This window comes from Sceloporus undulatus, chromosome 6, assembly GCF_019175285.1.
Source record: "Sceloporus undulatus isolate JIND9_A2432 ecotype Alabama chromosome 6, SceUnd_v1.1, whole genome shotgun sequence".
Taxonomy (NCBI): Eukaryota; Metazoa; Chordata; class Lepidosauria; order Squamata; family Phrynosomatidae; genus Sceloporus; species Sceloporus undulatus.
Genome location: NC_056527.1, coordinates 86,540,377 through 86,565,165, shown reverse-complemented (window position 1 = coordinate 86,565,165; position 24,789 = coordinate 86,540,377). Strand labels below are relative to the sequence as shown.

At 44.7% G+C, this 24,789-nt stretch overlaps 1 protein-coding gene across 1 annotated transcript in view; it reads left to right on the top strand.

Moving 5' to 3' along the window:
* The window catches only part of FBXL20 (F-box and leucine rich repeat protein 20), a 113,058-nt gene that overhangs the window by 79,700 nt on the left and 8,569 nt on the right, over window positions 1-24,789 (top strand). Inside the window, 2 exon segments of the mRNA XM_042472826.1 lie at window positions 1,190-1,246; window positions 8,154-8,366. Of these exon segments, the coding sequence (XP_042328760.1) occupies window positions 1,190-1,246; window positions 8,154-8,366 (270 nt within the window).

Here is a 24,789-nt window from a genome sequence, read left to right as displayed (position 1 = left end):
GTCACTTCTTCTCTGCCCAGTAATAATTTTAAAAGTATAATGTGACATCATTATACAGACTTCTTCCACTTCATTGGCTGACTGTGGTCCATTTTGAGTTCTTCCACTTCATTGGTTGACTTGTGATCTAGTCTGCACTGGAGAAATAATGCAGACTATAGTGCCTCAGTGCTATGAAATTCTGGGATTTGTAGTTTTATGAGAACTCTGATATCACAACAAACTACAAATCCCAGTATTCCACAGGATGGAGCAATGGCAGTTAAACTGATATCATACTGCATTATTTCTGCAGTGCAGATTATACCTCAGTCAAGAGGGGAGGAAGTTGAACTGAAGTGTTCACATGTCACGGGACCACTTCTTTGCTACATCCCTCACTAAAGCAGAAAAGAAAGGACAACACAAAGCTTCTGTTTGGCAACCATACAGTTACCCACAACATTAGACTTAAGAAATTCAAAGCACCTAATAAAGAAAAAGTCTAACTTAATATTTCTCAGACTCTGTATTGATCCTTCTCATGGTAGGGAAACAGTGTGTAAGACTTAAAACAGATGGATCATCTGACAGTGCTATGTCTTAAATTTACCATACTAGAGTGTATACACAAAAGTTAAGGCATAGCTCCTCTGGAGGTTGAAGTGATCCAGATTCTTCACTCTTGCTTAATAACATAAGAAATGCCTTGCTAGATCAGACCACGATTCCGTTTACCTAGTCCATCATTACTTGCAAGAGCTCCTGTTCTGAAGTCCCCATGGTATGTTCCCTAGGTAACTGAAATGCAGAGGACACAGAATTATAATTACGTAATAGAAACCAAACCAAAGTGTTGGTTCAGTTAAATTAGGAGGCTGCAAATTTTACCTTTTTGACTGATACTGTCCAAAAGGAATTGGACACAAATTCCTCTTGCAGTTCAGCTTCCTGCCCCACCCAGAATCCTTACTGTGGAAAAGATTCAGGATAAGTACACATGTACGCATGCATGCACACACAGAGCCATCTGCCTCTCCCCAGGAAGGTCTGCTTCAGAATTTGAAAGAAACAAAAACTGTTGCTATTTGGACCCTAGAGGAAAGCCACAGTTGAATGGATGCAGCAATATCTTTTGGTAATATCTTTTTTACAACGAAAACTCATTGTAGGCACAATATTTTCAAAGTGTCTCTTTTGTTTCTTCCAGATAACAGATAGCACATTAATACAGCTCTCCATACACTGTCCACGGCTCCAAGTTTTGGTGAGTCTAGGAAAGTTTTCTTGCAGAAGAGCTGGGAATTCTTAGCTTCACTGTAGCATTTTAAGACAGAATTCAAAGAGGCCAAGAGACCACCTTGCTACAATCTCAATGAAAAGGGGGACATAAATCTATATGGTATGCTTAAATAAATATTCTGCCATCTAGTCAAATAGTGATTGAAGGGATCCATGAACAGAACAATAAATTTGTTCAAAAGGCCAGCCAAGTGAGCTTTTAGAGCATATTATGTTCTGAGCCAGAAAGTTGTCTGATTTCAAATGTTAACCTTAATCACGAATTGATTAGGGGACTCTAGGCAAGCCACCCTTTCTTGGCTCTAGTCTCTCAGCCTGCAGTATAGATATAACATTTTTTTCACAGTGTCATTGTTTGGACTAGGTGATTTCTTCTTCGTGGTCTCTGCGAATCATACAAATGGGTTTCACTGCGCCTGCGCAGTGCTGCTCGGAACCTACTGGAATCACTGGGCAGAGTTTACTCTGCAACATATCGAAACTTTTTGGCGGTAACTCCGCCCACCCGTTATAAGGCCCCTGCCTTCCCGCTCTTTTCCCCAGTTCCTTTTTTCCGCCGCGCTAGCTGCTTCAGGGAACTTTCGCTTGCTTCGCTTGCTTGGAATCACTTTCGTTTTTGACCTCGGACCGTACTCTTGACCATTCTTTGTCTCCCGCCCCTGGTAACTTCGGACTTTCGGACTGTTGACCTCGTTACGGATTCTCCTCTGGCTTTGACGACCTCGAAAATGCCTGCACCCTTCAAGAAGTGCGACATTTGTGGGGGCAAGGTGCCCGTCCAGGACCCGCATTCCTCCTGCCTGCTGTGCCTCGGCAAGAACCACAAAACCAAGGCCTGTCAGCTCTGCAGATCCCTCTCTTCTCAGGCCCGGAAAAACCGTGAGTCCCGGCTCACTTCGGCGATTGCCCTGGGCAAGGTGCAAGAGGGAGGTTCGCGGTCATCCTCTGTCCCGCCTTCAGCGCCCCCCGCTTCATCTTCTCGGGCCAGTGTGTCCAGTGTTACATCTGGGAGGACCGCCGTCCCCAGCATGGTGTGTGTCCCGGCCGGGACAATCCCTTCCACCACCTCCGATGTGGCCCGTGGCTCAAAACCGCCCAGCGCCACCGACCCCTCCAAGCGCCGCCACAAGTCTTCGGGGACTGAGGGTACCGAGCCGGCCTCCAAACTGATGAGGAGATCGGAGGGCTCGCATTCTAAGAAGGCTACCAAGCCAGAGGCCCATCTCGCCTCGCCTTCGTCTTCCAAGGCATCCAAGCCATCTCGCCACGCTCCGAAGCCTAAAGAGCTGGCTGTGCCTTCGGAAGGAGCAAGGTCTCCAAGACCTTCCTCGTCGGCAGCGGCTGCTGTCCTCCTAGACCTCCCGGACAATCCGTTCTTCCCAGCGGAGGAGGTTCCCAGGCCTGGGAAGAAGAGGCACCACGACAAGTCGGGTCGTGATCCTGCCCCGAAGAAGTCCAAGTCTTCGAAGGATCGGCCCACCACCGACCCGCCGAAGACGAAGGACAAGAAGCGCTCCCCTTCCAAACAGGCCCGCGCTTCCACTTCGGCAGCTCCACGCGATCCGGAGCCTGCGCCGGGGGGTCGATGGACTCCGGTACCAGATACGCCACCGCCTCAGCCCACCATGGACTTTGTCCACGGGACGGAAGACACCGTTCTTCCCCTCTCGCTGGAACACCGGTCGCCTTCCCACTCTGGCACCGACAACGACGAGGACCAGCCCCATAGGCAAGGGATACCGGACCTGTTCCTCGATACGCAATCTGGCCGGTATTATTTATCGATTTCTGAGGACAGAGCGATGAAGGAATTCACCAGGCTGAACCCCCATCCTGCAGACCACGGCACCTCGTCCAGATTGGTCCCGACCGTATCTGTCTACGAGAGATCTCCATCTCCACCTCGCAGGCGCTCGCGATCCTCGACGGACCTCATCCCAACCCGCCCGAGATCCCAAGTCAGGGTGACGGAGCCCCTCTCCTCCAACTTGGACTCCGACGAGGAACCTTTGCTTTCGTCTGAAGCACCTTCTGATGAGGATGTCCTCTCGGTGTCGGCCTCACCTCAAAGGATGCATAATTCTGAGCCGTCTTCCCCGTCGGACGACGTCCGGTCCTTCACCGAACACGTCGTTAAGATGGTGAGGGCTCTCGACATCGAGCTCGCTTCCCCGGCCGACGACGCTGAGGACCCGGTAGAGCGTCGGGTGCATGGACGAGTGCCTACTCCACCTTGTCTGCCTCTCCTTCCGTCACTTCAGACCATCGTCAAGAGGTCCTGGGACTCCCCGGCCACCCTGTCTGCGCCCTCCCGCAAAGTAGAGTCGCTTTACGGGGTCGCCCCGGCGAGTTGTCCCTGGTTGGCAGACCACCCCAGGCCGAACTCTGCGATTGTGGAGGGAGCCCATCCCGGACGTTCCGGATGATATCCAGAGGCAGCTGGTGGCGATCAGAGATGAGACTCATTCCATTGGGAGTTGGCTCATCACCACTTCCAGGAACATGGCAGACTGCTCAGGGAGGGCCATGTCCGCATCCATAGCACTCAGATGCCACGCCTGGTTGAGGGCCTCGGACCTCAACCCTACGGTCAGGGCTGCCATCGAGGACATGCCGCTCGACGGGACCGGGCTCTTCCACGCCGAGACCGACGACCGCCTGAACAGGAAGTTCAGGATGAAGGCGGCGGCGAAGAAGCATGGCATGTCTTCGACACCGGCTTCTCCATTCCGGAAGCGTCAACGCCCGTGGCAGCCCCAAGGTCAGTCGCAGGGGACCTTCTCCCGGGATCGACAGTCCCAGCAACAGGGCTCCCAGAGACACCGCTTCCCCTCGCAGTCTTCCTCCTCCTCTGGCCGTCGCAACTTCCCACCTCGGTACCGCAAGTCCTGCCGACAGGACACCGACCAGGGGAAGAAGAGAACCTGAAGGGACGCAGCACGCTTCGTCCCTCCTTCTCCCCTCTACTTCTTGGACATTTTGAGGCCCTTTGTTAACACCTGGGCCTCTATAACATCGGACTCGTGGGTTCTCAACATCGTCCGTAGGGGTTATGCCCTCGAGTTCCAAGAGCTCCCTCCAACTGGAGCCTTCATGTCCACTCCCCCTTCAGACACCCTTCTCGACGAAGTGCGCGCCTTGCTTGGTAAAGGGGCAATCTCCCCTTTGCCGCCTGACCTATGCTCTAGGGCCTTCTTCTCCAGGTACTTCACGGTACCGAAAGCGGATGGGGGCATCAGGCCCATCCTGGACTTGAGACAACTGAACTTGTTCCTTGACTACTGCCGTTTTCGAATGGTAACCTTGGCTTCCATTCTGCCTCTGCTTCACCAGGGCCTGTGGTTTGCGACCGTCGACCTGAAGGACGCCTACTTCCACATCAGGATCCGAGAGTCCCACCGGAGATTCCTCGCCTTCGCTGTCGGCTCCACCTCGTACCATTACAACGTTCTTCCCTTCGGCTTGGCCACGGCTCCAAGGGTCTTCACAAAGTGCATGGCACCGGTGGTGGCATACCTTCATCAAAAGGGCTTCATGGTCTTTCCCTACCTGGACGACTGGCTGTTTGCAGCCGAACCCCAAGGCGAGCTGCAGGAGGCAGTCTCCTTCGCCTTGCGCCTCTTGGACTCCCTCGGGCTGGTCGTCAACAGGGAGAAGTCCCACTTCACACCGACCAGGCAGGTCAAGTTCATCGGGGCCATCCTCGACTCCGAAAATTGTTTAGCCTTCCTCCCTCCGGACCGGTTTCGGGCCCTGACGACGTCCCTCAGGCCATGCGCCTCCCACAGAAGGGTGAGAGCCAGAGACGTCCAAGTCGCCCTAGGCCACATGGCATCGACAACATTCGTCACCCCTTGGGCAAGACTTCGTCTTCGGCCTCTTCAATCCTGGTTCCTCTCGGTCTTCTCTCCGTTAGACGACCCTCCGTCCAAGTGGCTCACGGTACCGAGACCGGTAGCCGCCTCCCTCAGATGGTGGTTCGACAGCCGCAACGTCTGCACCGGGATGCCCTTTCATCAGCCCCAGTCGCAACTGACTCTGACAACCGATGCATCCCTGGAGGGATGGGGCGCTCACCTGCTCGACTTGGTCGTCAAGGACAGGTGGTCCACACAAGACAAGCTCCTCCACATCAACGCCTTGGAGATGCTGGCAGTGGAAAAGGCATTGAGGGCGTTCGAGTTCGCTGTCACAGGAAAGGTGGTCCTCCTGAGGATGGACAATACCACCGTGATGTATTATATCAACAAGCAAGGTGGTACCAGGTCCAGGACCCTGCTCGACCTCACCAGTTGCCTGGGACTGGTGCATCCAGAGGCGCGTCCTCCTCCAGGCGATTCACCTTCTCCGGGGAGGACAACGAGCTGGCAGATCGCCTCAGCAGATCTCCATCGGTGTGCCACGAGTGGAGGCTCCATCCCGAGACAGTCAGCAACCTCTTCGACCGGTGGGAAACCCCCCGGATCGACCTCTTCGCGACCAAATGGAACAGCTACTGTCCCCAGTTCTGCTCCAGGAAGCAAATGGACGGATCCCTCGGAGACGCATTCGCCTTCCTCTGGACGGGGGAGCTCCTCTACGCCTTCCCTCCGTTCCCTCTCATCATCAGGGTGGTGTCCAAGATGACAGTGGACCGCTCGCATGCGATCCTGATCACCCCGTGGTGGCCGAGACAGCCCTGGCTTGCATCCCTTCTTCACCTCTCCAGGAGATGCTTCCTCCGCCTCGATCCCCGCCCGGACCTGCTGTCGATCCAGGACGGACGGATTCTCCACCCCGACATCGAGAGCCTGCCGCTGGTAGCCTGGAGGATACAGCCCTGACTGCTTTGCAGTGAGGACAGTGATCCTGGCTGCGAGGAAACCTTCCACCCAGCGGTCTTACGCCTTGAAATGGAGGAGATTTGGCCTCTTCCTTGACCGAAAGGGCTTGTCTCCTGCTCAGGTGTCCACTCCAGTGGTGCTGGAGTTTTTGATGGCACTTTTGGATGAGGGGCTGTCCCTCACATCCATCAAATGCTACTTGTCTGCCATTTGTGCCAAATACCAGTTCGGGGGGGAGGGTTTCTTTCTTCAAGGACCCCTTGGTGAAAGGGTTCCTGAAGGGTTGTGCCAACCTGTATCCTCCTGTGTCGGTACCAACGCCGGCTTGGAGTTTGGAGACGGTACTGTCCGCCCTCCAATCCAAGCCCTTTGAACCCATGGCCACAGCGGACTTGAGACTATTGACTTGGAAAACCGCTTTTCTTGTGGCCATCACTTCTGCCCGCCGTGCGGGCGAACTCTGTGCCTTATGGAGGGACCAGCCATTCCTGAGGTTCCACAAGGACAAAGTGGTCCTCCGTATGGACATTACCTTCTTGCCGAAGGTGGTGTCTGCCTTCCACATGTGCCAAGACATTGTGTTGCCCACACTCGCATCCAGCCCGACTTCGGATGCGGAGCGACGCCTACACTCTCTTGATGTCAGGAGAGCACTGGCGTTTTACCTGGACAGAACTGCTGCCTCCAGTCGGTCCGAGAGACTTTTCCAATGCTACTCGGAACCAAAGAAGGGGTTGCCTGTGTCTGCGCAGAGGTTTTCCAAATGGGTGGCTAGTACCATCCACCTCTGCTATGAACTGTTGGGCAAACCTCTCCCTGGCAGGGTTCGGTCTCATTCCACAAGGGCAATGTCAGCATCCTCCGCATTCCTGTCGGGGATTCCCTTGGAGGATGTCTGCAAGGCTGCTGTCTGGTCCCAACCTCTAACTTTTATTAAACATTATAGGTTGGACACCAGGGCCATCCGAGACGCAGCTTTCGGGAGGGCTGTGTTGGTTTCAGGGTTGCATTGATTGCACTGCTGATGGTTGTGTCTTCAACTTATGTACAGTTGACTCGGTTTACATTCTGTTCAATGTTGGTTTGCACAAGTTCTATGGGACCGGTCTTGCATGACCTCTTGTTCCCTACTGAGGTTTAGCAATGTGATTGCTATGTTGATCTGTACATGAACAGAAAGACTGACTCTTTTATGGTTCAAGGTGTTTTATTGTAATAAATATACCTTTGTTTTACCATAGCTTTGGTTTCAGGACACTCCCTCCGCCGCATACCTTAGCTTGTCAGTCTAAACCCATTTGTATGATTCGCAGAGACCACGAAGAAGAAGGACAGGTTGCTTACCTGTAACGGTATTTCTTCGAGTGGTCATCTGCGAATACATACAAATCCCACCCGTCCGTCCCCTCAGTGTCCTGCTCTCATTGGCTCTTTCCATCGCCTGCTTGGCGGAAAAATTGCGGAACTGGGGAAAAGAGCGGGAAGGCAGGGGCCTTATAACGGGTGGGCGGAGTTACCACCAAAAAGTTTCGATATGTTGCAGAGTAAACTCTGCCCAGTGATTCTAGTAGGTTCCGAGCAGCACTGCGCAGGCGCAGTGAAACCCATTTGTATGTATTCGCAGATGACCACTCGAAGAAATACCGTTACAGGTAAGCAACCTGTCCTTATGCAAGGTTACCTGAGCATTGTATAAAAATGCTGTGTCAATGCTAAAGATCCATAATATGGTCCAAGTAACACAAAAATTACATAGAAGTGAAGGGAAAGGTCAGGGTTTGATCAAAGACTAGCAAAGATGGGGAGGGTTAAAGGAAGACACAGAATGGAAAATCCTGCCAGGTGTCAAAGAAGGCTGATGGAAGAAAGAAAATCAATAAAGGTAAACTAGATAGCACCCATCTGTTGACAGCCACAGACTTAGCTGAAGAATTTATATAAGACTTACATGTTGAAAATAATTATGTTCTGTAATACTGCATAATAGAAGTTTTTGTAAATGCCACTTGCTACTTTCTCTTCTGTTTTTGTTTTCCATGGTGATGACAGAGTTTATCACACTGTGAGCTCATCACTGATGATGGTATTCGCCATCTGGGCAATGGTGCTTGTGCTCATGATCGCCTGGAGGTAATCGAGCTGGACAACTGCCCTTTGATTACAGATGCCTCCTTGGAACACCTCAAAAGCTGCCATAGTCTGGAGAGGATAGAGTTGTACGACTGTCAACAGATTACACGGGCTGGAATCAAAAGACTCAGGGTAAATAAAGGAAGATAATTATTTAAATTGACACAGGCACATACCTGCTGCTCCAGAGAACAGGACCCGGAACAATGGATGCAAGCTACAGGAAAAGATATTCCACCTGAACATTAGGAGGAACTTCCTGACAGTAAGGGCTGTTTGACAGTGGAATGCACTCCCTCGGAGGGTGATAGAGTCTCCTTCCTTGGAGGTCTTTAAACAGAGGCTGGATGGCCATCTGTCAGGGATGCTTTGATTTGGATTTCCTGCATGGCAGGGGGTTGGACTGGATGGCCCTAGTGGTCTCTTCCAACTCTACGATTCTATGATTCTATGATTCTAGCACCTGTATTTGTTTCACTCTTTTCCCAAACTGCCATTATGCAAATTCAATCAGGATGTTGCTTTAAATCCAGTCTCCAAGCTAAGACTAAGAATATATGGCATATGTTACAGCTGATGAAGGGTTTTACATAGTCTTCTGTATATGCCTGTACTGCAGCCACTCACTCACAAACCATAAGGTTGCGAGTTCAATCCCAGCCAGGGGCTCAAGCTCAACTCAGGCTTGCGTCCTTCCGGGATCACTAAAATGAGTGCCCAGATTGTTGGGGGCAATTAGCTTACACTTTGTAAATTGCTTAGGGAATGCTTAAGTGCACTGATAAGCAGCATAGAAGTGTATTTGCTATTGCTATTATAATGTCAGTATGAGAATTAGTCTCCAAACTTTGAGAATGCCCATGCACCCAATTGAAGACTTCTAACCAAGAAATTGTAAGAGAGGGTCAAAGTTGAGTTGGTGCTTTTCTTCTCTCTCTCTCCCTGTGTCTCTTTTTGCACCTCTTTCCAGAGCCAAACTGCCTGTGCACTGTCAGCAGTTATGAGAGAGCATAGCATTTACTGTGTTTTCTGTTTAGCCTCTTGCAATGTCATAGTGATAGATTTTGAAAGGCACACATAATCACAATCCTTATGTCTCCAGGATGGGTCCCAAAAGTGCAGGTGTTTGTACCATTCTCTGGATGACTGCCTGAGCAATCTGTGTACAGTGGTACCCCGGGATACGAAATACCCACGTTACGAAATTTCCGGGATACGAAAAAATCCCATAGGAAATAACTGTTCCGGGTTACGAAGGTTATTTCGGGTTACGAAGAAAATTTTGGTGCTTTTCGGCGCTATTTCACACGAAATCGCGGCTTTTCCCCATTAGCGCCTATGGGTTTTCGGCTTGCGAAGGCTTTTCGGGTTACGAAAGCGGCGGCGGAACGAATTAATTTCGTAACCGTAACCCGAGGTACCACTGTATATGTTTTTTTCCCGATAGCAGCATCTCAAGGCTCAGTAGTCCAAAGTTCTAATTCAGGTGAAACAATTGACCCCCCTCTCCTCACACTAGTTTTTATTTCCTGCCTGCCAGCTAGGCGAAGGTTTATGATCTGTCTCTACAAAAGTCCTTTTAACTTAAGAAATAACATACTTTAACACGAATGTAATGACACATGACTCCACCTCAAGTAAACAGAGAGAGGTTTCATCTGTAACAATGATCCACCCCCCAAGAAATGCAGAGAGTGTTCTTTCATGTTTAAATATAATAATGTCAGTGGAACCTTATACATTTCCAGCGCATACACAAAGTGATCTTTACACAAAGTGATTTGCAATCACAATAGCAGCAGTTTCATAAATCAACATGATCAGCTACAAACTAAAATACCCATGTGGGAGAAAATAACGAGAACCAAAAGTCAGTGTTCTACAGCCTCAGTCTGTCATGTGTGAAATGGGGATAGAATTAAGGAAATGGGCCGCCAGAAGGAGTGGCTTTCCCCTACTTTTTCCGGTGGTTTCAGGCCATGTTAGCTGATCTCAGAGTGGTTTCCAGCCACTTCAGGGGCATGCATTGTGTAAATGCCATGCCCCTGAAGTTGCTAAAAGACACTTATATTGCTTCGGGCCAAAGTAACATTAATGGTAGCATCAACATTCATTGCAAGAATGAGAGATAATATGGAAGAGCAATAAATTTAACACCTTTGTTCAGCTCTGTCACATCCGAACGTGGGAAAGAGACACACTTTAGCTCTTAAAGTATATGTTAAAAGAATAGAATAGATTAGATGCACAGAGACCTTGTTTGTTTCCTTGCATTGAAAGACTTAAGAAACAAGCAACATAAAATATGTTGTCCAGATGGATAAAGCATGAATTATATTAGACTGCTCACTACAAATATATGGGCAAACCAACTAAGTGTGAGGTTATGAAACCAGCATTCATGAAACCACATCATCATTTGAAAAAAGTATGTAAAACAGCTGGATGGAAGGAGCCTTTAAACTTATAAGACACTACAAATTGATGAATCCAAATTTGCTCAGGAAGCCTTCGGGCAAATAGTCTTCTAGGCAGTGGCAATAAACAGTAAAAATAATATCCATCCATGGCAATGAGCTTGGATATGTCTCATAGGTGTGGATTGCTCAAGCAGTCATCCAAAGAATTAGAGGTTTGTACTTACTGTGAATGTTCATTCTTAGATTGCATAAGAAATCCACCTCATCCGGGATGTTATTAGCAGTTTAGTACATTCAGTTTTGAAAAAGGATTTTTCAGAGTAACTTGTTAGTGGTAAGGTTTCATAATAAAACTAATGTGAGGGAGAATAGAGTCAACAGTTTCAATTGAATTAGAATTTGGGCTCCTATCTTGAGAAGCTGCCATGAGTAGAAACCCACAAGTGTGGATTGCTCATACAGTCATCCAAGAATGAACATTCACAGTATTTGCCAACCTTTTATTTACTATTTGTTTGTTTGTTAGCCTCTTGCAGTGTCATAGTGGTAAATTTTGAAAGCCCACAATCATTACAACCTCATGTCTCCAAAATGGGTTCCAAAATTGCAGGCATTCTGTCACTCTGTGTCAAAAAACAGTTCTATCAGTGTTTGACTGCATTAGGCAGCAATCAGGGTTTTGTTTTGTTCTGGTTTGTGTTTGTTTTTGTTTTGGGGGAGGTGGTAAAGGTATGGTTCTTCATTCCAAATTCAAGATCAGACTGCCCCAAAATGTGCTGCATATAATAATATATATATAATTCATAACTATAATTGTTCCTGGAAAGATTCATTCTCCAGATTCATTCATACCCCAGATTCATTCAGTAATATAGTAGATGTCAAGCTCAGGAAGAACCTTGCTACTCTTTCATTTGATGACCCTGGTAAAGCCAAAAAAATCTACTTAATATTGGGATAAGATGGTTTAGAGAGAATCCTGCACATTCCTTAGAAATTCTCTTTGCTCTTTCGGAATTGTTTTCCAATCGGATCCAGTGTCAATATGTATGCAACCCTTGCTCCTCTCATTCTTTAGTGCTTGTTTTTACTGTTTTCTAATTTTGCTAAAAAAATTTTTTAAATGTGTGTTTGTCTTTTCAGACCCATTTACCCCTATTAAAGTCCACGCGCCTACTTCGCGCCCGTGACCCCCCCACCCTCGTGGGGGGCAGCAGACAACGTTTCTGCAGATGTTGCATCATCCTATGACGCGGGACCAATCTATCTTGTGTGAAAAAAACTGAGTATTTAAATAACCCTTCTAGAAGTAACCGTGGACACCAGTAACTCCACGAAAAGTGATGCCGGTGGTGCTTGTCGCAAGGGCCTGCTGAAAAGAAGGCAAAGCAGGGGGAACTGGATTGCTGAACCCCTTTTTTGCCCCATAGCCACACACGAAAACACACGTCATAGTGTCCACACATACCTGCACACAACACACACACACACACCCCTACTAGTCCAGCAAACTGAAGGACACTGGAGCTGAGGAGCTGGATCAGTGGGATCTTTCTCTCTTTTTTTCCTTGTAGGTGGATTGGTATAATGTGTGAACCATTCCTACTGGGCATGCTCAAAAAAAACATGGGAAGGGGTGGGTGGGAGAAACCATTGGGAGGGAATCACATAAACTTCTGAAGAACTGCTGCTTCTCGGCAGTGGGGAGGGAGAAGATGGTTCTTTTTGACATTGAAATCAGCAAGATGGACAAACCCTTCAATGCAAGTCTGGGAGAGGGGTATAGCTGAGGAAGGGAACAAAAAATGAACACTGATTCTTAACGTTGCTGTCCAGAGGAAGAAAAGGTAAAAACAAAAAAACAACACAATCCATGGTTATATATTTTTATTTCTTTAAAAAAATCATCCTGGTGTTAGGGAATGTTAAAACAGCAGCCATTGTGAGAGGCTTATCCTGCGCTTCTGTATTTCCTCGTTTTCTGTGCTGGCACATACACTGAGCATGCTCATGTTGAAGGTTCAGCGGTTTATCTTCCGTGTTTCATAGCATTGGCTCAGAGGCTTCCTAGATTGTTGTGACGATAAAGCTAGAAACTGTAATGTTAGGTCTGATTTATTTTCTTTTGTTTTCTCTCCTTTCTCTCTTCAGTCTCTCAGTTTTTTTTAAAAAATAGATGTCTAATTCTGAATTGTATGAAATGACTGAACATAAAATTATATGTCAAGTTAATTTTTATTTTTTTAAAGGCATCTTTTACCACTAGGTTTGAAAAATATAGCGTGTGAAAGAGGTTGATGTTATAAAAGCAAAAGCCCTTCATACAGATTCTTTCCCATGTTTTTAAGCCAAAACACAGGTTGGGGAGGATGGGATTTGTTACTCATGATGTGTGTTCAGATTATGTACAAATAAGTATATGGCCCTAAATAGAAATTGCAACACATCTGTATTTTGCTCTTTTTAAACAGTAATGTCTGGCATCATGAGACCCATCTCTGAACTTTCCTCTTAATCAGTCTGGTTTTGAAAAGCTCCTTTGCCAGATGGGTGCAATTTATTTACAAGTCACCATCTTGATGTGGAAGTTGGCAAGATTAATCTAGTTCAGCACTAAAGGGTATAACAAGAATGTTTTGTTTTGCTTTGTTTTATGAGAGCTGCTCCTCAGAAAGCACTGGAGCCATTCATGGTGCCATTGGGTAATCATTTTGGTACCAGATGGATTTTTTAAAGGAATAGGGGCAGAAGCACAGTATAATTCCAGTTCCTGCAGGCTGAATTATCCGTTCAACCATTTGTTGGCTTTCCCCTTCAATAAATTAGGCTAACAGTGCCCAAAGACAATTTAAAAGGTACCTGCCAACGTGATGGTTGGGTTACAGAAAGCACAAAGGAGCCCTTTATAAGGAGATAATGGTCCCAATGCACATGCCCTCTGCTGATTGCACAATCCAGTTTTGTTATTGGGAGCGTCCCATTTGCCTGTTCCCATTCGATGCATTTCGGATCTGCTTTGTTTTCAAAGTGCCGCTCCTGATGTCCCAAGATATGGCTTGCCAAACAGTTCCTCCCTTCCAAATTGTTTCAGCACCTAAAGCATTGATCCACTCTCATGGCTGTCAGAGTAGTAGAGACAGAAAAGCCATGCTGGAACAGATAAGGTTCATAAAGCTTGCCATGGTACCATTCAGGTATTTAGAAAAAGGGATAAAAGAGTGTTTACTTATGCAGAAATGGTCAGTCGGTTAATATTTCAGGATTTTTCACTGGATACCAAAGACTGGAGCAGCGACGCTGAAGGGCCAAGGCAAGAGAAACTGGATGTGTGCTTTCCATTTTATCCCTACCAATTTTTAAAGTGAAAGGATATCCATCCAGAGTGGAAGAGCAGTTTTGCACAAGTGGACCCGGCTGGTTCCTATGGGGTAAGTGAGACAGAGGTCTGACCTAGACAGCATTGCAGGTTTGTTGGAATGTGAGGTTCAGGTTCTCACTTTTTATTCTCTGTAGCACATAGATCTTGGACAAGCATCCCTATTTTATTGTGATATTAGCAGAAGAATTGTGCCGGGGGATAACCTTGTGTTATCGGAGTTGTCCTGTGAATGTTCTTTTAATTTAAGCTATTGGCACTAAAAAAATTCCTTTGGATTTCAAAGGATTTGGTGTTTCCGGTGCCTCTGAAAATATTAAATTATTGCAGTGATATGTAACTTTCCTATCTCGCTTGTGTACACGCAAAGAGGCATTAAATTTTCAATTCTCAACAGTGGATTTTTTAAGCAGGCCTGTAGGAGAAGTACAGACTATCCAAAGAAAAGGGAAAGCCTACTATTTTTTAAAGAAAATGCTATTTTCTCTTTCCTGTCATCATAGTATGTGTTTCAGTGACTCCACTGCAGATATATGACTGTTTTTCCACTGCATAGATGATTAATGCAATCTGTTTCTAAAATCAGCATCCTTCTTTTGAAATCCCAAAAATGACTGTGACAGTTTGGCCCTATAGGTTGCAAAATTATTATTGATCCTCCTGAAATGCCAGGAGCACAAATATGTTGCTACCAGGTGTGCAGTGCTTTAACACAGCTCTCAAAGTAGCCATAGACTTTAAAGGATCCTTTTTTCTTATCTTCCTCCCTTCTAAAGGCAGATAATAATAATAATGAAATAAAAACAACAACTGTCCAAACATTATTCTTGAGTCAGACCCCTTTAATGTGAAACAAGGTTATACCATAGTAAGGTTGCTGGGATTGGCATGTGTCCAGATTAAATAGCAGTTCTTTCTAAGCATCCCTTCCCTTTGCTATCGACATGGATGTGGGAACCATTTCGTGTGTGGCGATTCCATTGCCACAGAGAAAAGTGTTTTCGGGAACATATGGAATTGTGTAGGTGGAACCAGAGGTCTGAAAACCCAAGGAGGAAACATATTTTTCCAAGGGTATGTGTGAAAAACCACTTCTTCCATCTTTTCCCTCCCCTCTCCAACCCATTTCTCCACATGTCATCACATCTCTAAAAGGGGCAGATAGTAGAGATTATTGCTGTAACAAGATTGGTTGTTTTTTTTGTGTTTTGGTACACAATGGTCAAAATATCAGCACCCCTTTAGAGCTGGATTGCACTGTAGGGGAGCTGTTTGCATGCCATTTGTATGCAAGAGACCTCTTTTTTCTAGCTGTCAGATACCAGACAAAGAGAATGTGAGGCCAAAAGAGTACTTGCTGAAGTTGGGAATGTTGTGACAAGCCAGGAAAGGGTAATTTAGTTCATACAGTTTGATGAAATCCTTCTAGAAATGAGCACAACCATTCAACTTCCTTATCAGTGTATTTATTAATAAACAAATAAACTACCATTTTTCTGTCTTTGTTTTGTTGGGGAAATGGTTTCCATAGGTTTAAAGCTTCCTGTGTTCTTGTTTTCTGATAATTTTTCCCCAGGTAATTTTAGACTTTTCTTTTAAAATACTGCTGTAAATGTTACACGGGCCAAAGTAATGTTAGTTCACCCACCTTCTAAGAAGCTTGAAAACTTCCCTATGTTCAGCCACATGTTGTTATGGTTTGTAGACTGCATGGATTTAAGAAACCTGAGTCAGGTCTCTGTGGTTGATCTTGGGTTGATCCCTGCTTTTTAATCTGTTGTGCATTTATCAAGTGTGGAGAGTACACATGTTTGTGAAAGTAGTACAAAACGTTAGAAGTGGCCACTTTGGTCGTAAAGCTTGGACAGATGGCAATAGAGACAATTCCTCACTACTGCACATGCACAATCTCAAAATAAAGTTATTGATTAATTTTCAAAGACCTTGAGTTCAAAAGCACAATAGTTAGTTGCAAACAAAGGAACCTAAAAAATGACTGTTCCATCACCTTCAACCATCTGTTTGTTCATATGATTTTGGACAAGGATTAGCCATATGAGGCATTTTATTCTAATTTACCTTTCATTGATAACTGTTATAGACTGTGGGAGTTTCTTGGATGTACTGCATCATGAAAACCATCCTATCTGTCATGGAGTTCATCCATGGTATGAGGAAAGATTTTCACCTCACAACTACAGTACATGATTAGGAGTGAGCTGTGTTTTGAAAAAGGAAGAGAAATACATGCTTTTGAACCTGCATCGATACTCAGAGTGCTGATCAATTAGGAAGTCAAGAGTAAGTGAATTGAGTGGTAATTTGTTAACCACATCATCAATATTTGTCCTAACAATAAGTGCGCAAATCCAGTATCTGAAAAGAAAATGTTATTCTCCCCTTAATCCTTCAATGTCCAGCTACAGTGGACACCAATAGTCAGCAGACCATCATGATCTCACAGCAGTTTTTTTACTTCTATCTCCTTCTTTTTAATCTACTTAGTAAACTGGAAGCCTTGAAAAGCTGAAATATTTAAACATGGTGGCATCATCATTGGCTGCTTTTGTACCGGAATAAAAGTAAGGGTTGTGCTTCAGTAAAAACTGTCCATCGATAGCCTCTTTCATGTTATGGAAACTGTTAATCCATCAGCTGGTAGCCACTTGTCTTGCAAACTGAATAAAGATGGTGGGAATGAAGATACACCCACATGATCTGAGAACCACAGAGGCTTTGGAGAATGCTGAACCTACAGACTATGATTTTTCAAGTTGTAAAAATGCAGTCACAATCAGAATATGAAATTCATCCCAAAATGGATATGTAAGTTAACATTGCACCACACTTTTTTAAAAAAAAATCTAGGAGTTATTTTGTGCTTTATTTTCATGGTGTAGTTGAATGTGATGAACATGGCTGGCCCATGGTGTGGGTTTGGTGTTGGGGTGGTTTGTGAGAAAAGAATTGTAGACATGGTCCTTATTTAAAAAAGAAATAATAGCCAGTTTTTTAAAAAAAGGAAAGGAGTGCAGGAAGACCTGGCCTTCCTTATTTGTGAGCTCTTCATTGACTGGAATTCAGGAGCCTTGTAGTAGATTTTATAGGTAGGTAGCTAGTTTCCATACACTGGATGTTTGGTAGTTAGATACCAACCGCTTTTGAATGAAAACCTTAAAATGGTATGGGGTCATTCAGTCTTTCCCTCAGGAAAAACTGGCAAAGCTCTTATGAAAGTGTTCGTTACACAAAACCCATCATTCAAGGACTGAAGAGTTGGGTGTGTGTGTGTTTTTAATGTTTACCCTCATGGACTCCTTCAGATTTGTTCTTAGTTGTGTTTTTTTAAATGCCATTCCAAATTGTGGGAGCAACAATGCTGATCACGATCTGTATGGATTTTGGGTAGTTTTGACCAAGAAACTTTTAATGTGAGTCACGGTCTTAATTTCTTCAGAAACCAAATATGTGGACACCCAAGATGACTTTCCTATTTGGCCCCCAATTAGGTTTATTATACAGAAGCAATCTGTGAAATATTATTTCATGATCTGTAACGTGTGCTTTCCCCCTCTCCTGGACATTGAGTGTGAATATAATGCCAATGTCACTACAAGTAAAGCTTATATATATATAAAAATTAGTATGTATTCAGGTAGCTAAATTTCTCTTTTGTGTGTGTGTGGCATGTTACAGTATTGTTGTCGTCTTTGTTAAGTTGTATATGTGGGAAAATCTGTTGCAAAAAAAGAAATGGTTTCCAAAACTGGATAATTTTGTGGCTGTGCAGGATAACATGATAGCGACATTGTCAGGAGGAGGAGGGGGTATACGATTTAACCTTGTTTTCACTTGGTCCTGGGTTTTGTTTTTAGTCAGCTTTAAGTAAGTCCACAATTAGTATTTGGTTAAGACCTATTTGTGCTCAAGAGTTCAGTTAATAAGCTGTTATTAGTGGAATCATGGAAAAATTAAGCATGGTCTTTGATATTGAACTGGAGTTTTAGAGGAGCAATATATTGGAAGTAGGAAAATAATACACGGTATGCCAGAGTGTGAGACTGTGGCACATGACAAGGTTCTGTAACCGCATGTATCCACATCTCTATGCAAATGCCACTAATGCAGGCTAACCTTGGAAATAGGAATACTTTGGCTTAAAAAGTATTGCATTTACACATCGGAAAGGTTTGCTTAGTCAGTGTTGCATTAACATGCTTCCTGATGTATTCTAGAGCTCCTTCATGCAGAGTAAAGCTGGCTTTACCTCATAGTTTATATTTTGAAGTGTACGTTTTAAATTCATGTTACAAAGAGACTAGAAAATGGTGGGAATGCATGTTGAAGACCTCCTGATGCTCAGATTTGGTTAAATTACTGACACTGTGATCCGGCCAAGCTGCTCTTGTGTCCTCAAGCAAGGCTCTGCAGAGTTTTCTGTTGGTTGGTGGAAGTTGTTTGAGAAGCTCTGGATCACAAGCTTAGATGTTAAGAGAAATGAATGTACACTTAACAGCCATCCTTATTCAGCCAAAGAATAACACTTCATTGTGTTTCCACCTATATAGTATGTGTATCCTACAAAAAAAAATAGTTCATTCTCGATTAACTTATAATTATTTTGCTGCTTCCCTGTGGTGCAGAAGGATAAAACAATTTTTGAAAAACCAGCCAGCTAGTAACATGGTAGCTAAACGCAGCCATATTTTAAATAAAAAGTCTTAAGACACATACAGCAACATCCAAATAAAATAGATTTTTAATAATTAGGTTTGCAGTTAATACTAACAGGTGAAAAGTGGCTTAAGCAGGTGAATAACATAAAATGTTTCTTAGGGGAAGGCTTCTGAAAGCAAATGGTTTAGAAGACCATCTTTGCAACTTCTTTCTACGGGCCAGATCAACTTAGGAGTAACATATACCCTTGCATATTTATTCAGGTAAGTCCCATTTAGTTAATGAGACGATTTACGCAAGTGAGTATAGGATTGCAGCCTAACACTGAAAGCTTGTGGTCTAGCCTCCTCTCTATTGGCTATTTATTGTCTTTCTCTCGTGAAACTGGAAAAATCCAACCTCCTAAATCCTACATCTGTGGTGAAAAATGAAAAAAAAAGTAATGTGCAGCTATTGGAGAAGTGACCTTGCTTTGTCCTGAAAGTTGGAACATATGTTAGAAAACTAAAATGCTGAGATGATACTGTTATGTGTCTTCCTTTGGTGCAGCTCTCAGTACAAACACATTGTGGCAATGAGATGGATCCAGTGCCACACAAGATCGCTACCAGGATTATTCACCTGCTGACCTGCCTCCCCCATTTCCCCAAACTGAAATGTTCTAGTGGTGACCATAGTGATACCATGGATTTCACTCTCATAAAAGCGCCTCAGAATGAATTTAGATGGCCAGATGTCTTTATGCATTCCTCATATTCCCAGCAAAGTGAGCAGTCCGCTCACTGTACAGAGGGCATGATCTTATCTGACAGGAAGAAAACTCAGGTGAGATGTGCTGGAGTAGAGTGCTGAGAGACCAGGGATGACCAAAAAGAAAGACAAATGGTGTCCTAAACACATCAAACCAGATTCTCTCTGAATCCAAGATAATAAAACTGAGGGGGGTTGTACTTTGACCACATCATAAGAAGGCCACAACTCATTAGAAAGAAAATAATGCTAGGAAAGGTAGAAGGTAATGGAAAAAGAGCAGACCACACACCAAATAGATGGACTCAATCATTGAGATGGTGCTCAATCTGCAGGTCACAGTACAGCAGTGAAGGATAAGGGTCTTGGAGATGTCTCATCCACGGGTCTCCATGGTCGACTCGAGAGCAATTAACAAACAAATCAGCATATTCAGTATATATTACTGAGCAGGTTCTTTCCTTTGCCTCAAAAAGGGCTATGAAAGGAAAGATAAGGGTTTCCTAATTAACCATGCACACATGTACCACTGATGCACTATATAAATAAATGATGATGAATAAAAATAAAAGCACTAGCTATTTAGCTTCACACCAATATTCCTTCTGATATACCACCCATTAACCTTTCAGATTAGAAATATGTCCACTCTGGTGTTAGAGTACACTACATGCTGGGGATACCGAGGGTAGGTACCTCTCACCTGTTGGTTTTCCTGTATAATTTGCCTCAACATGGCCATTTGGCAAAAGAGGTACCATAGGTCCAACACCATGCTCTGGGGGAAATTATGCAAAGCGCTGTCTCACTTTTTTGAGGAGGACGTTTAGCCAGTAGTCACTAGGGCTCAATGCATAAGGGTTAAAAAAAAAAGGTTGCAACATAGTGAAGCCTAGAGAGTGTTTTAAACAGTGTATATAAACACAAAAATATTTAATTTTATCTTTTGCAGTTCCTGTGCACAATATCTCTAACTGGGTGCTTGCTTCCTAAATGTAACAAAACATCTTGTGTGTTCCTTCTAGCCACCAGTGGGAGTTTCCAAAACTGTGCTCATCCCCTTTCGAGGCAGGATTTTATATTTGCAGTTTAGATGCTGTGCCCTAAATAAAATCCAGCTTGTGTCTTCAGTTTAGGATCCTGGAAGAGTTTATGCATTGGTGATCCCGAGTTCATTCGGATCAGTGATCTTGTGGGTTTTCGTCATTATTGCACCTGATCCTCCACCATACTGTTTCTTTTCTTTTCTCATAGGTTGACATGTTTATCTCTAGAAGATCCAGAGATTATTGGAGAACTAAGTGGTGCCTTGTGTTCGGCACTGTAAGGACACACAGCAAAAGACAAAGGATTTACTTCCCAGTATTAATCACGCATGAAAGAATGGCGGGACTTTCACTGCATTCACGTGTGGGGATCAAAGGAAATGGCCTGTAATTTTTAAGCAGCACAACCTGGAGGCAAGGACAAAATGTTTGGCCATCTCCATTTACATGTAAGAGAGTTTTGGCTGATGAGAGGCAGTTGAACCTTTGTTCCACACTTCCAATGGGATGTACCTTTATCATTCAGTGAAGGCATGAGTGGAGGAGGACCATCCAAGAAAGGAGCATGGCCAGAGAATTCAAATTGATCAGCTGGAAGGTTGCAATCATGTCCTCCAACATAACCACTGAGGCGTTGTCTCACTGCGTAACAGTAGGGCTGGTTCGATTCAACCGTCCCAAGCTGTACAGTCAGTCTGGATCTGCACTGGCAAGAAACAATGCAGTTTGACACGGCTTTAACTACCTTGGCTTGACATGCCAAGGCTTGTAGATTACTTTTTTGTACAATATTGCCAAAATCCGACCATATCTCTCCGCCTCTATGCCAAGATCCTGGTCCATGCCCTAGTGATCTCACGACTTGATACTGTAAGGTCCTGCCTGGCTGGGCTTGCCTTTTTCTCACCTCCGTCCTTTAATCTCTGTCCAGCATTCAGCTGCACGCATTATCACTTCCACCAACCGCTCTGACCACATCTTCCCTGTGGTTGGCATCCCTTCACTGGCTCCCTCTCCCTTTCCGCATTCAGTATAGGCTCCTGCTGTCGACATTCAAAGCCCTCCATGGACTGGCCCTCCTTACTTATCTGACCTTCTTCTCCTCACCTCCCACACCAGGGGCCCTCATTCTGGTAGTCAAGGGTTCCTGTCCCAAGCCCAGGATTTCCTCTGCCCCATCCCGGATCGCCCCTTTTTCACTTGCTTGCCCTCACTCCTGAACCTCTTCTCCACAAGCAAGAGCCATCACTCTTTAACCAGCTTCAAAACGGAGTTTGAAAACCATCCTATCAGAGAGCCTTCCCAAGGCATCGCATAATTGTCCCGCTTACTACCTGATGTTCTGTTGTGTGGCTGTTTTTGATCCATTTCCTGTATTGCTATTACTGTATATGTATTATCCTACTTGTAGTATTATTTTCCCTGGATTAATTTAACCTTCAATTTTGAAGCCAACCCCCCTTCAGTCCATCTGCCTTGGTCCAGGCCTCGGAGGTTGAGAGGAACTGCTGGACCTCTTACCCTCCCGTCACCACCCCCTTCTCCTCTGTGTCATGTCTTTTAGATTGTAAGCCTGAGGCAGGGAACTGTCTAACAAAAGATTGTATGTTCAGCGCGGTGTAAATTACAGCGCTTGCAAAATAAAGGTAATAATAATAATAATAATAATATAAAATTAATAATGGCTATGAAGTCCGGGGATTTATGGTTTTCTTCTGGCACCAGAGCTCTTCTGGCAGAGAAGCTCTCGCAAAATTACAAATCCCAGAATTCCATAGCTTGGAGCCATGGAAATTAAAGCGGTGTCAAACTGCATTATTTCTGCAGCGCAGATTCAGCCCTAGTCAGTTTGCTCCTCTGTCAGTGCAGGCCTTCTTATTGTTCCAGGAGTGTGTCTAAGGGATCATCCAAAAGATAATATTTTGGAACTTTCTGTGTCAAGAGCCAGAAGGACAAGATCCCCATTGAATGGGTGACAGATTTCAGTAAGTAAATCACTTAATTGGTTGGCAGGGGGGAACCCCTGAATCCTCTTTGCCAAGGTAGAAAGACTTATCCCCCCCATCCCGGGGAGACAAATCCGTGGATGCTGAAGTCCCCGTTAAATATAATAGGTGTCCCTTTATAAAATGGGAATCAAGTGTTCTATTAGAATTTGTAATTCTGTTAATATTTCATCCGTGGATGCTTGAATCCATGGATGAGGGTCAACGAGTAATTGGGTCAATGACGCACATGCCAAAGATTCACGAAGTGGTTCCCAGGATTTCATCATTCCTCCACCCATAATGGAATTTCCACTGGGTCAATGTTTCAATGAGAACCACCTGCAATAGCCCTGATGTTTCATACTGGAAGAAGATGAAATACAAGGCGGCGAAAAATAATAAATAGAAATACAAGCATGGGCATGAATACTAGTTCGTAGGCCAGCTGCAACAGACATGGAATGTGATTCAACATGTGTTATACAGTTATGTTCCATTGATTCAATAGGGCTACTGAGGACGAACCGTTACTGAATTTAAAACTGAAAAGTAGTGAAGAGGCTATCAAATATAAAAGTGACATTTCCCTGTTGATGCCCAATACATACGAGAGAGAAAATAGCCCATTGCAGTAGTCCAAATGATAACTACATATAATACAGCAGAGAGGTTTATAAAGGAGTGGAGAATTAGTGATCAGTAGGCACACACAGGTCCAGCAACCAGTGGGATGCAAAACCTCAGTTTGCCATTAATGGGAAAATCCCTTCCTCCATAGACATATAAAACCCTTGCCTCAACACACAATGCCACAGTCTGTTCTTATATTGCCTCAAGGCTTTGCTCATTTTAGGTTTTCCTTACTTTTATACAGCTGCTACAAAGCATGATTCATCTGGGGATTTCGGACCATCGTGACAACCACAAAGGAGAACAACACAAGGTTTAAACACTGAGCAACTTGGTGCGTTTTTAAAAAAGCCAACTGGGAATTGCCAAGCTTGTGGCTTTAAATACATAATATATCTCCAGACAACTCTGTGACAGATGGCAACTTTGCAACGATGCACTAAAAGGATTGGTGAGCAGGGATAAAATGCAGTGCAACTGAGATATAACAGTGGCCCATATACAGAGAGATGGCCAGTGGATTCTAGTATTCTATTCTTAGAAATGAAAAGTTTTTAAAGCTCCTTCTGGTTTGTATTAGTGAATTTTCTTTACAATTTAAAGAGCTCCGCTGAGGGTGTACTGAACGTAGAAACAATACAGTTTCACGCCACTTTACTGCCATAGCTCGGCCCTACAGGTGCCGGTGATTTGTAGTTTGTTAGGCACCAGCACTTGACAGAAACTAAAGATCTTATAAAAGTAAACCCCAAGATTCCATAGTAAAAATGGAGCTACAGGCACTCGATTGGTGTCAAACTGCATTAATTTCTAACAGTGTAGATGGCATCCTGGGGCAGGGAGTACTCTTTTCAAACCAGAAGTAATCTTGCCAGTAAGCTTATTAAATCAATAACTTTTTAAAAAGAGGGTGAATGAGGCCAGGAATCGACTAGTGGCAGTTTGTTGCCAAACTTTGCTCTTTTCGAGGTGTTTTTTTGACCTCAAATCCCAGAAAGCCCTAGCCAGCTTGTGCTAACAGAGGAATGCTGGGGTGTTGAAGTCCAAAACACCAGTGGACGACGGAAGTTTGGGGAACCACTGGTCTAGTAGTTTGAACACTGTGAGTATGATACCAGTGGTTGTGATTCTCCGCTGATTTCAGCTGATGGAAATCACACTGGTTTTGTGGCTTTGGTGAGCAACACACTCAGCGCCGGAAAAAAACCCCATGAAGAATTCAAGCATAGAGGTGTGCCATAACTCAAGAAATGTCTTGAAGGCACACAGCAACAAAAAGGATCCAGTGGTTGATGGGGGTTTGCCACATAGTGTTCTTTGTTGGATTGCCCATCCCAGGGGTTGTAGCCAAGTTTCTCACCTACAAACCTTTCATCATCATGTCAGCTGAATGCATTGAAACATGAGTGGAAGTTGCAGTCCAACATGTTCTGGAAGTCTGCTGGACTAAAGAAGGTTGCGTAAGCCTTTCAGACAAGTTCTTAGGCCATTATGAATTTGGTGTGGACATGAGTATTGGGTGAGCGTAAGGCATAATGCGTGTGCCCTCAGTGGTCCCCAATCAGCTCCACCTCTAATCTTGATGTGGTGGGGCAAAATATCTGATGTAGGCTCTTCTTGTGTCTTCATGTACTTATAGTCCAACACAGGCCTTGGCTGAGATCGGCA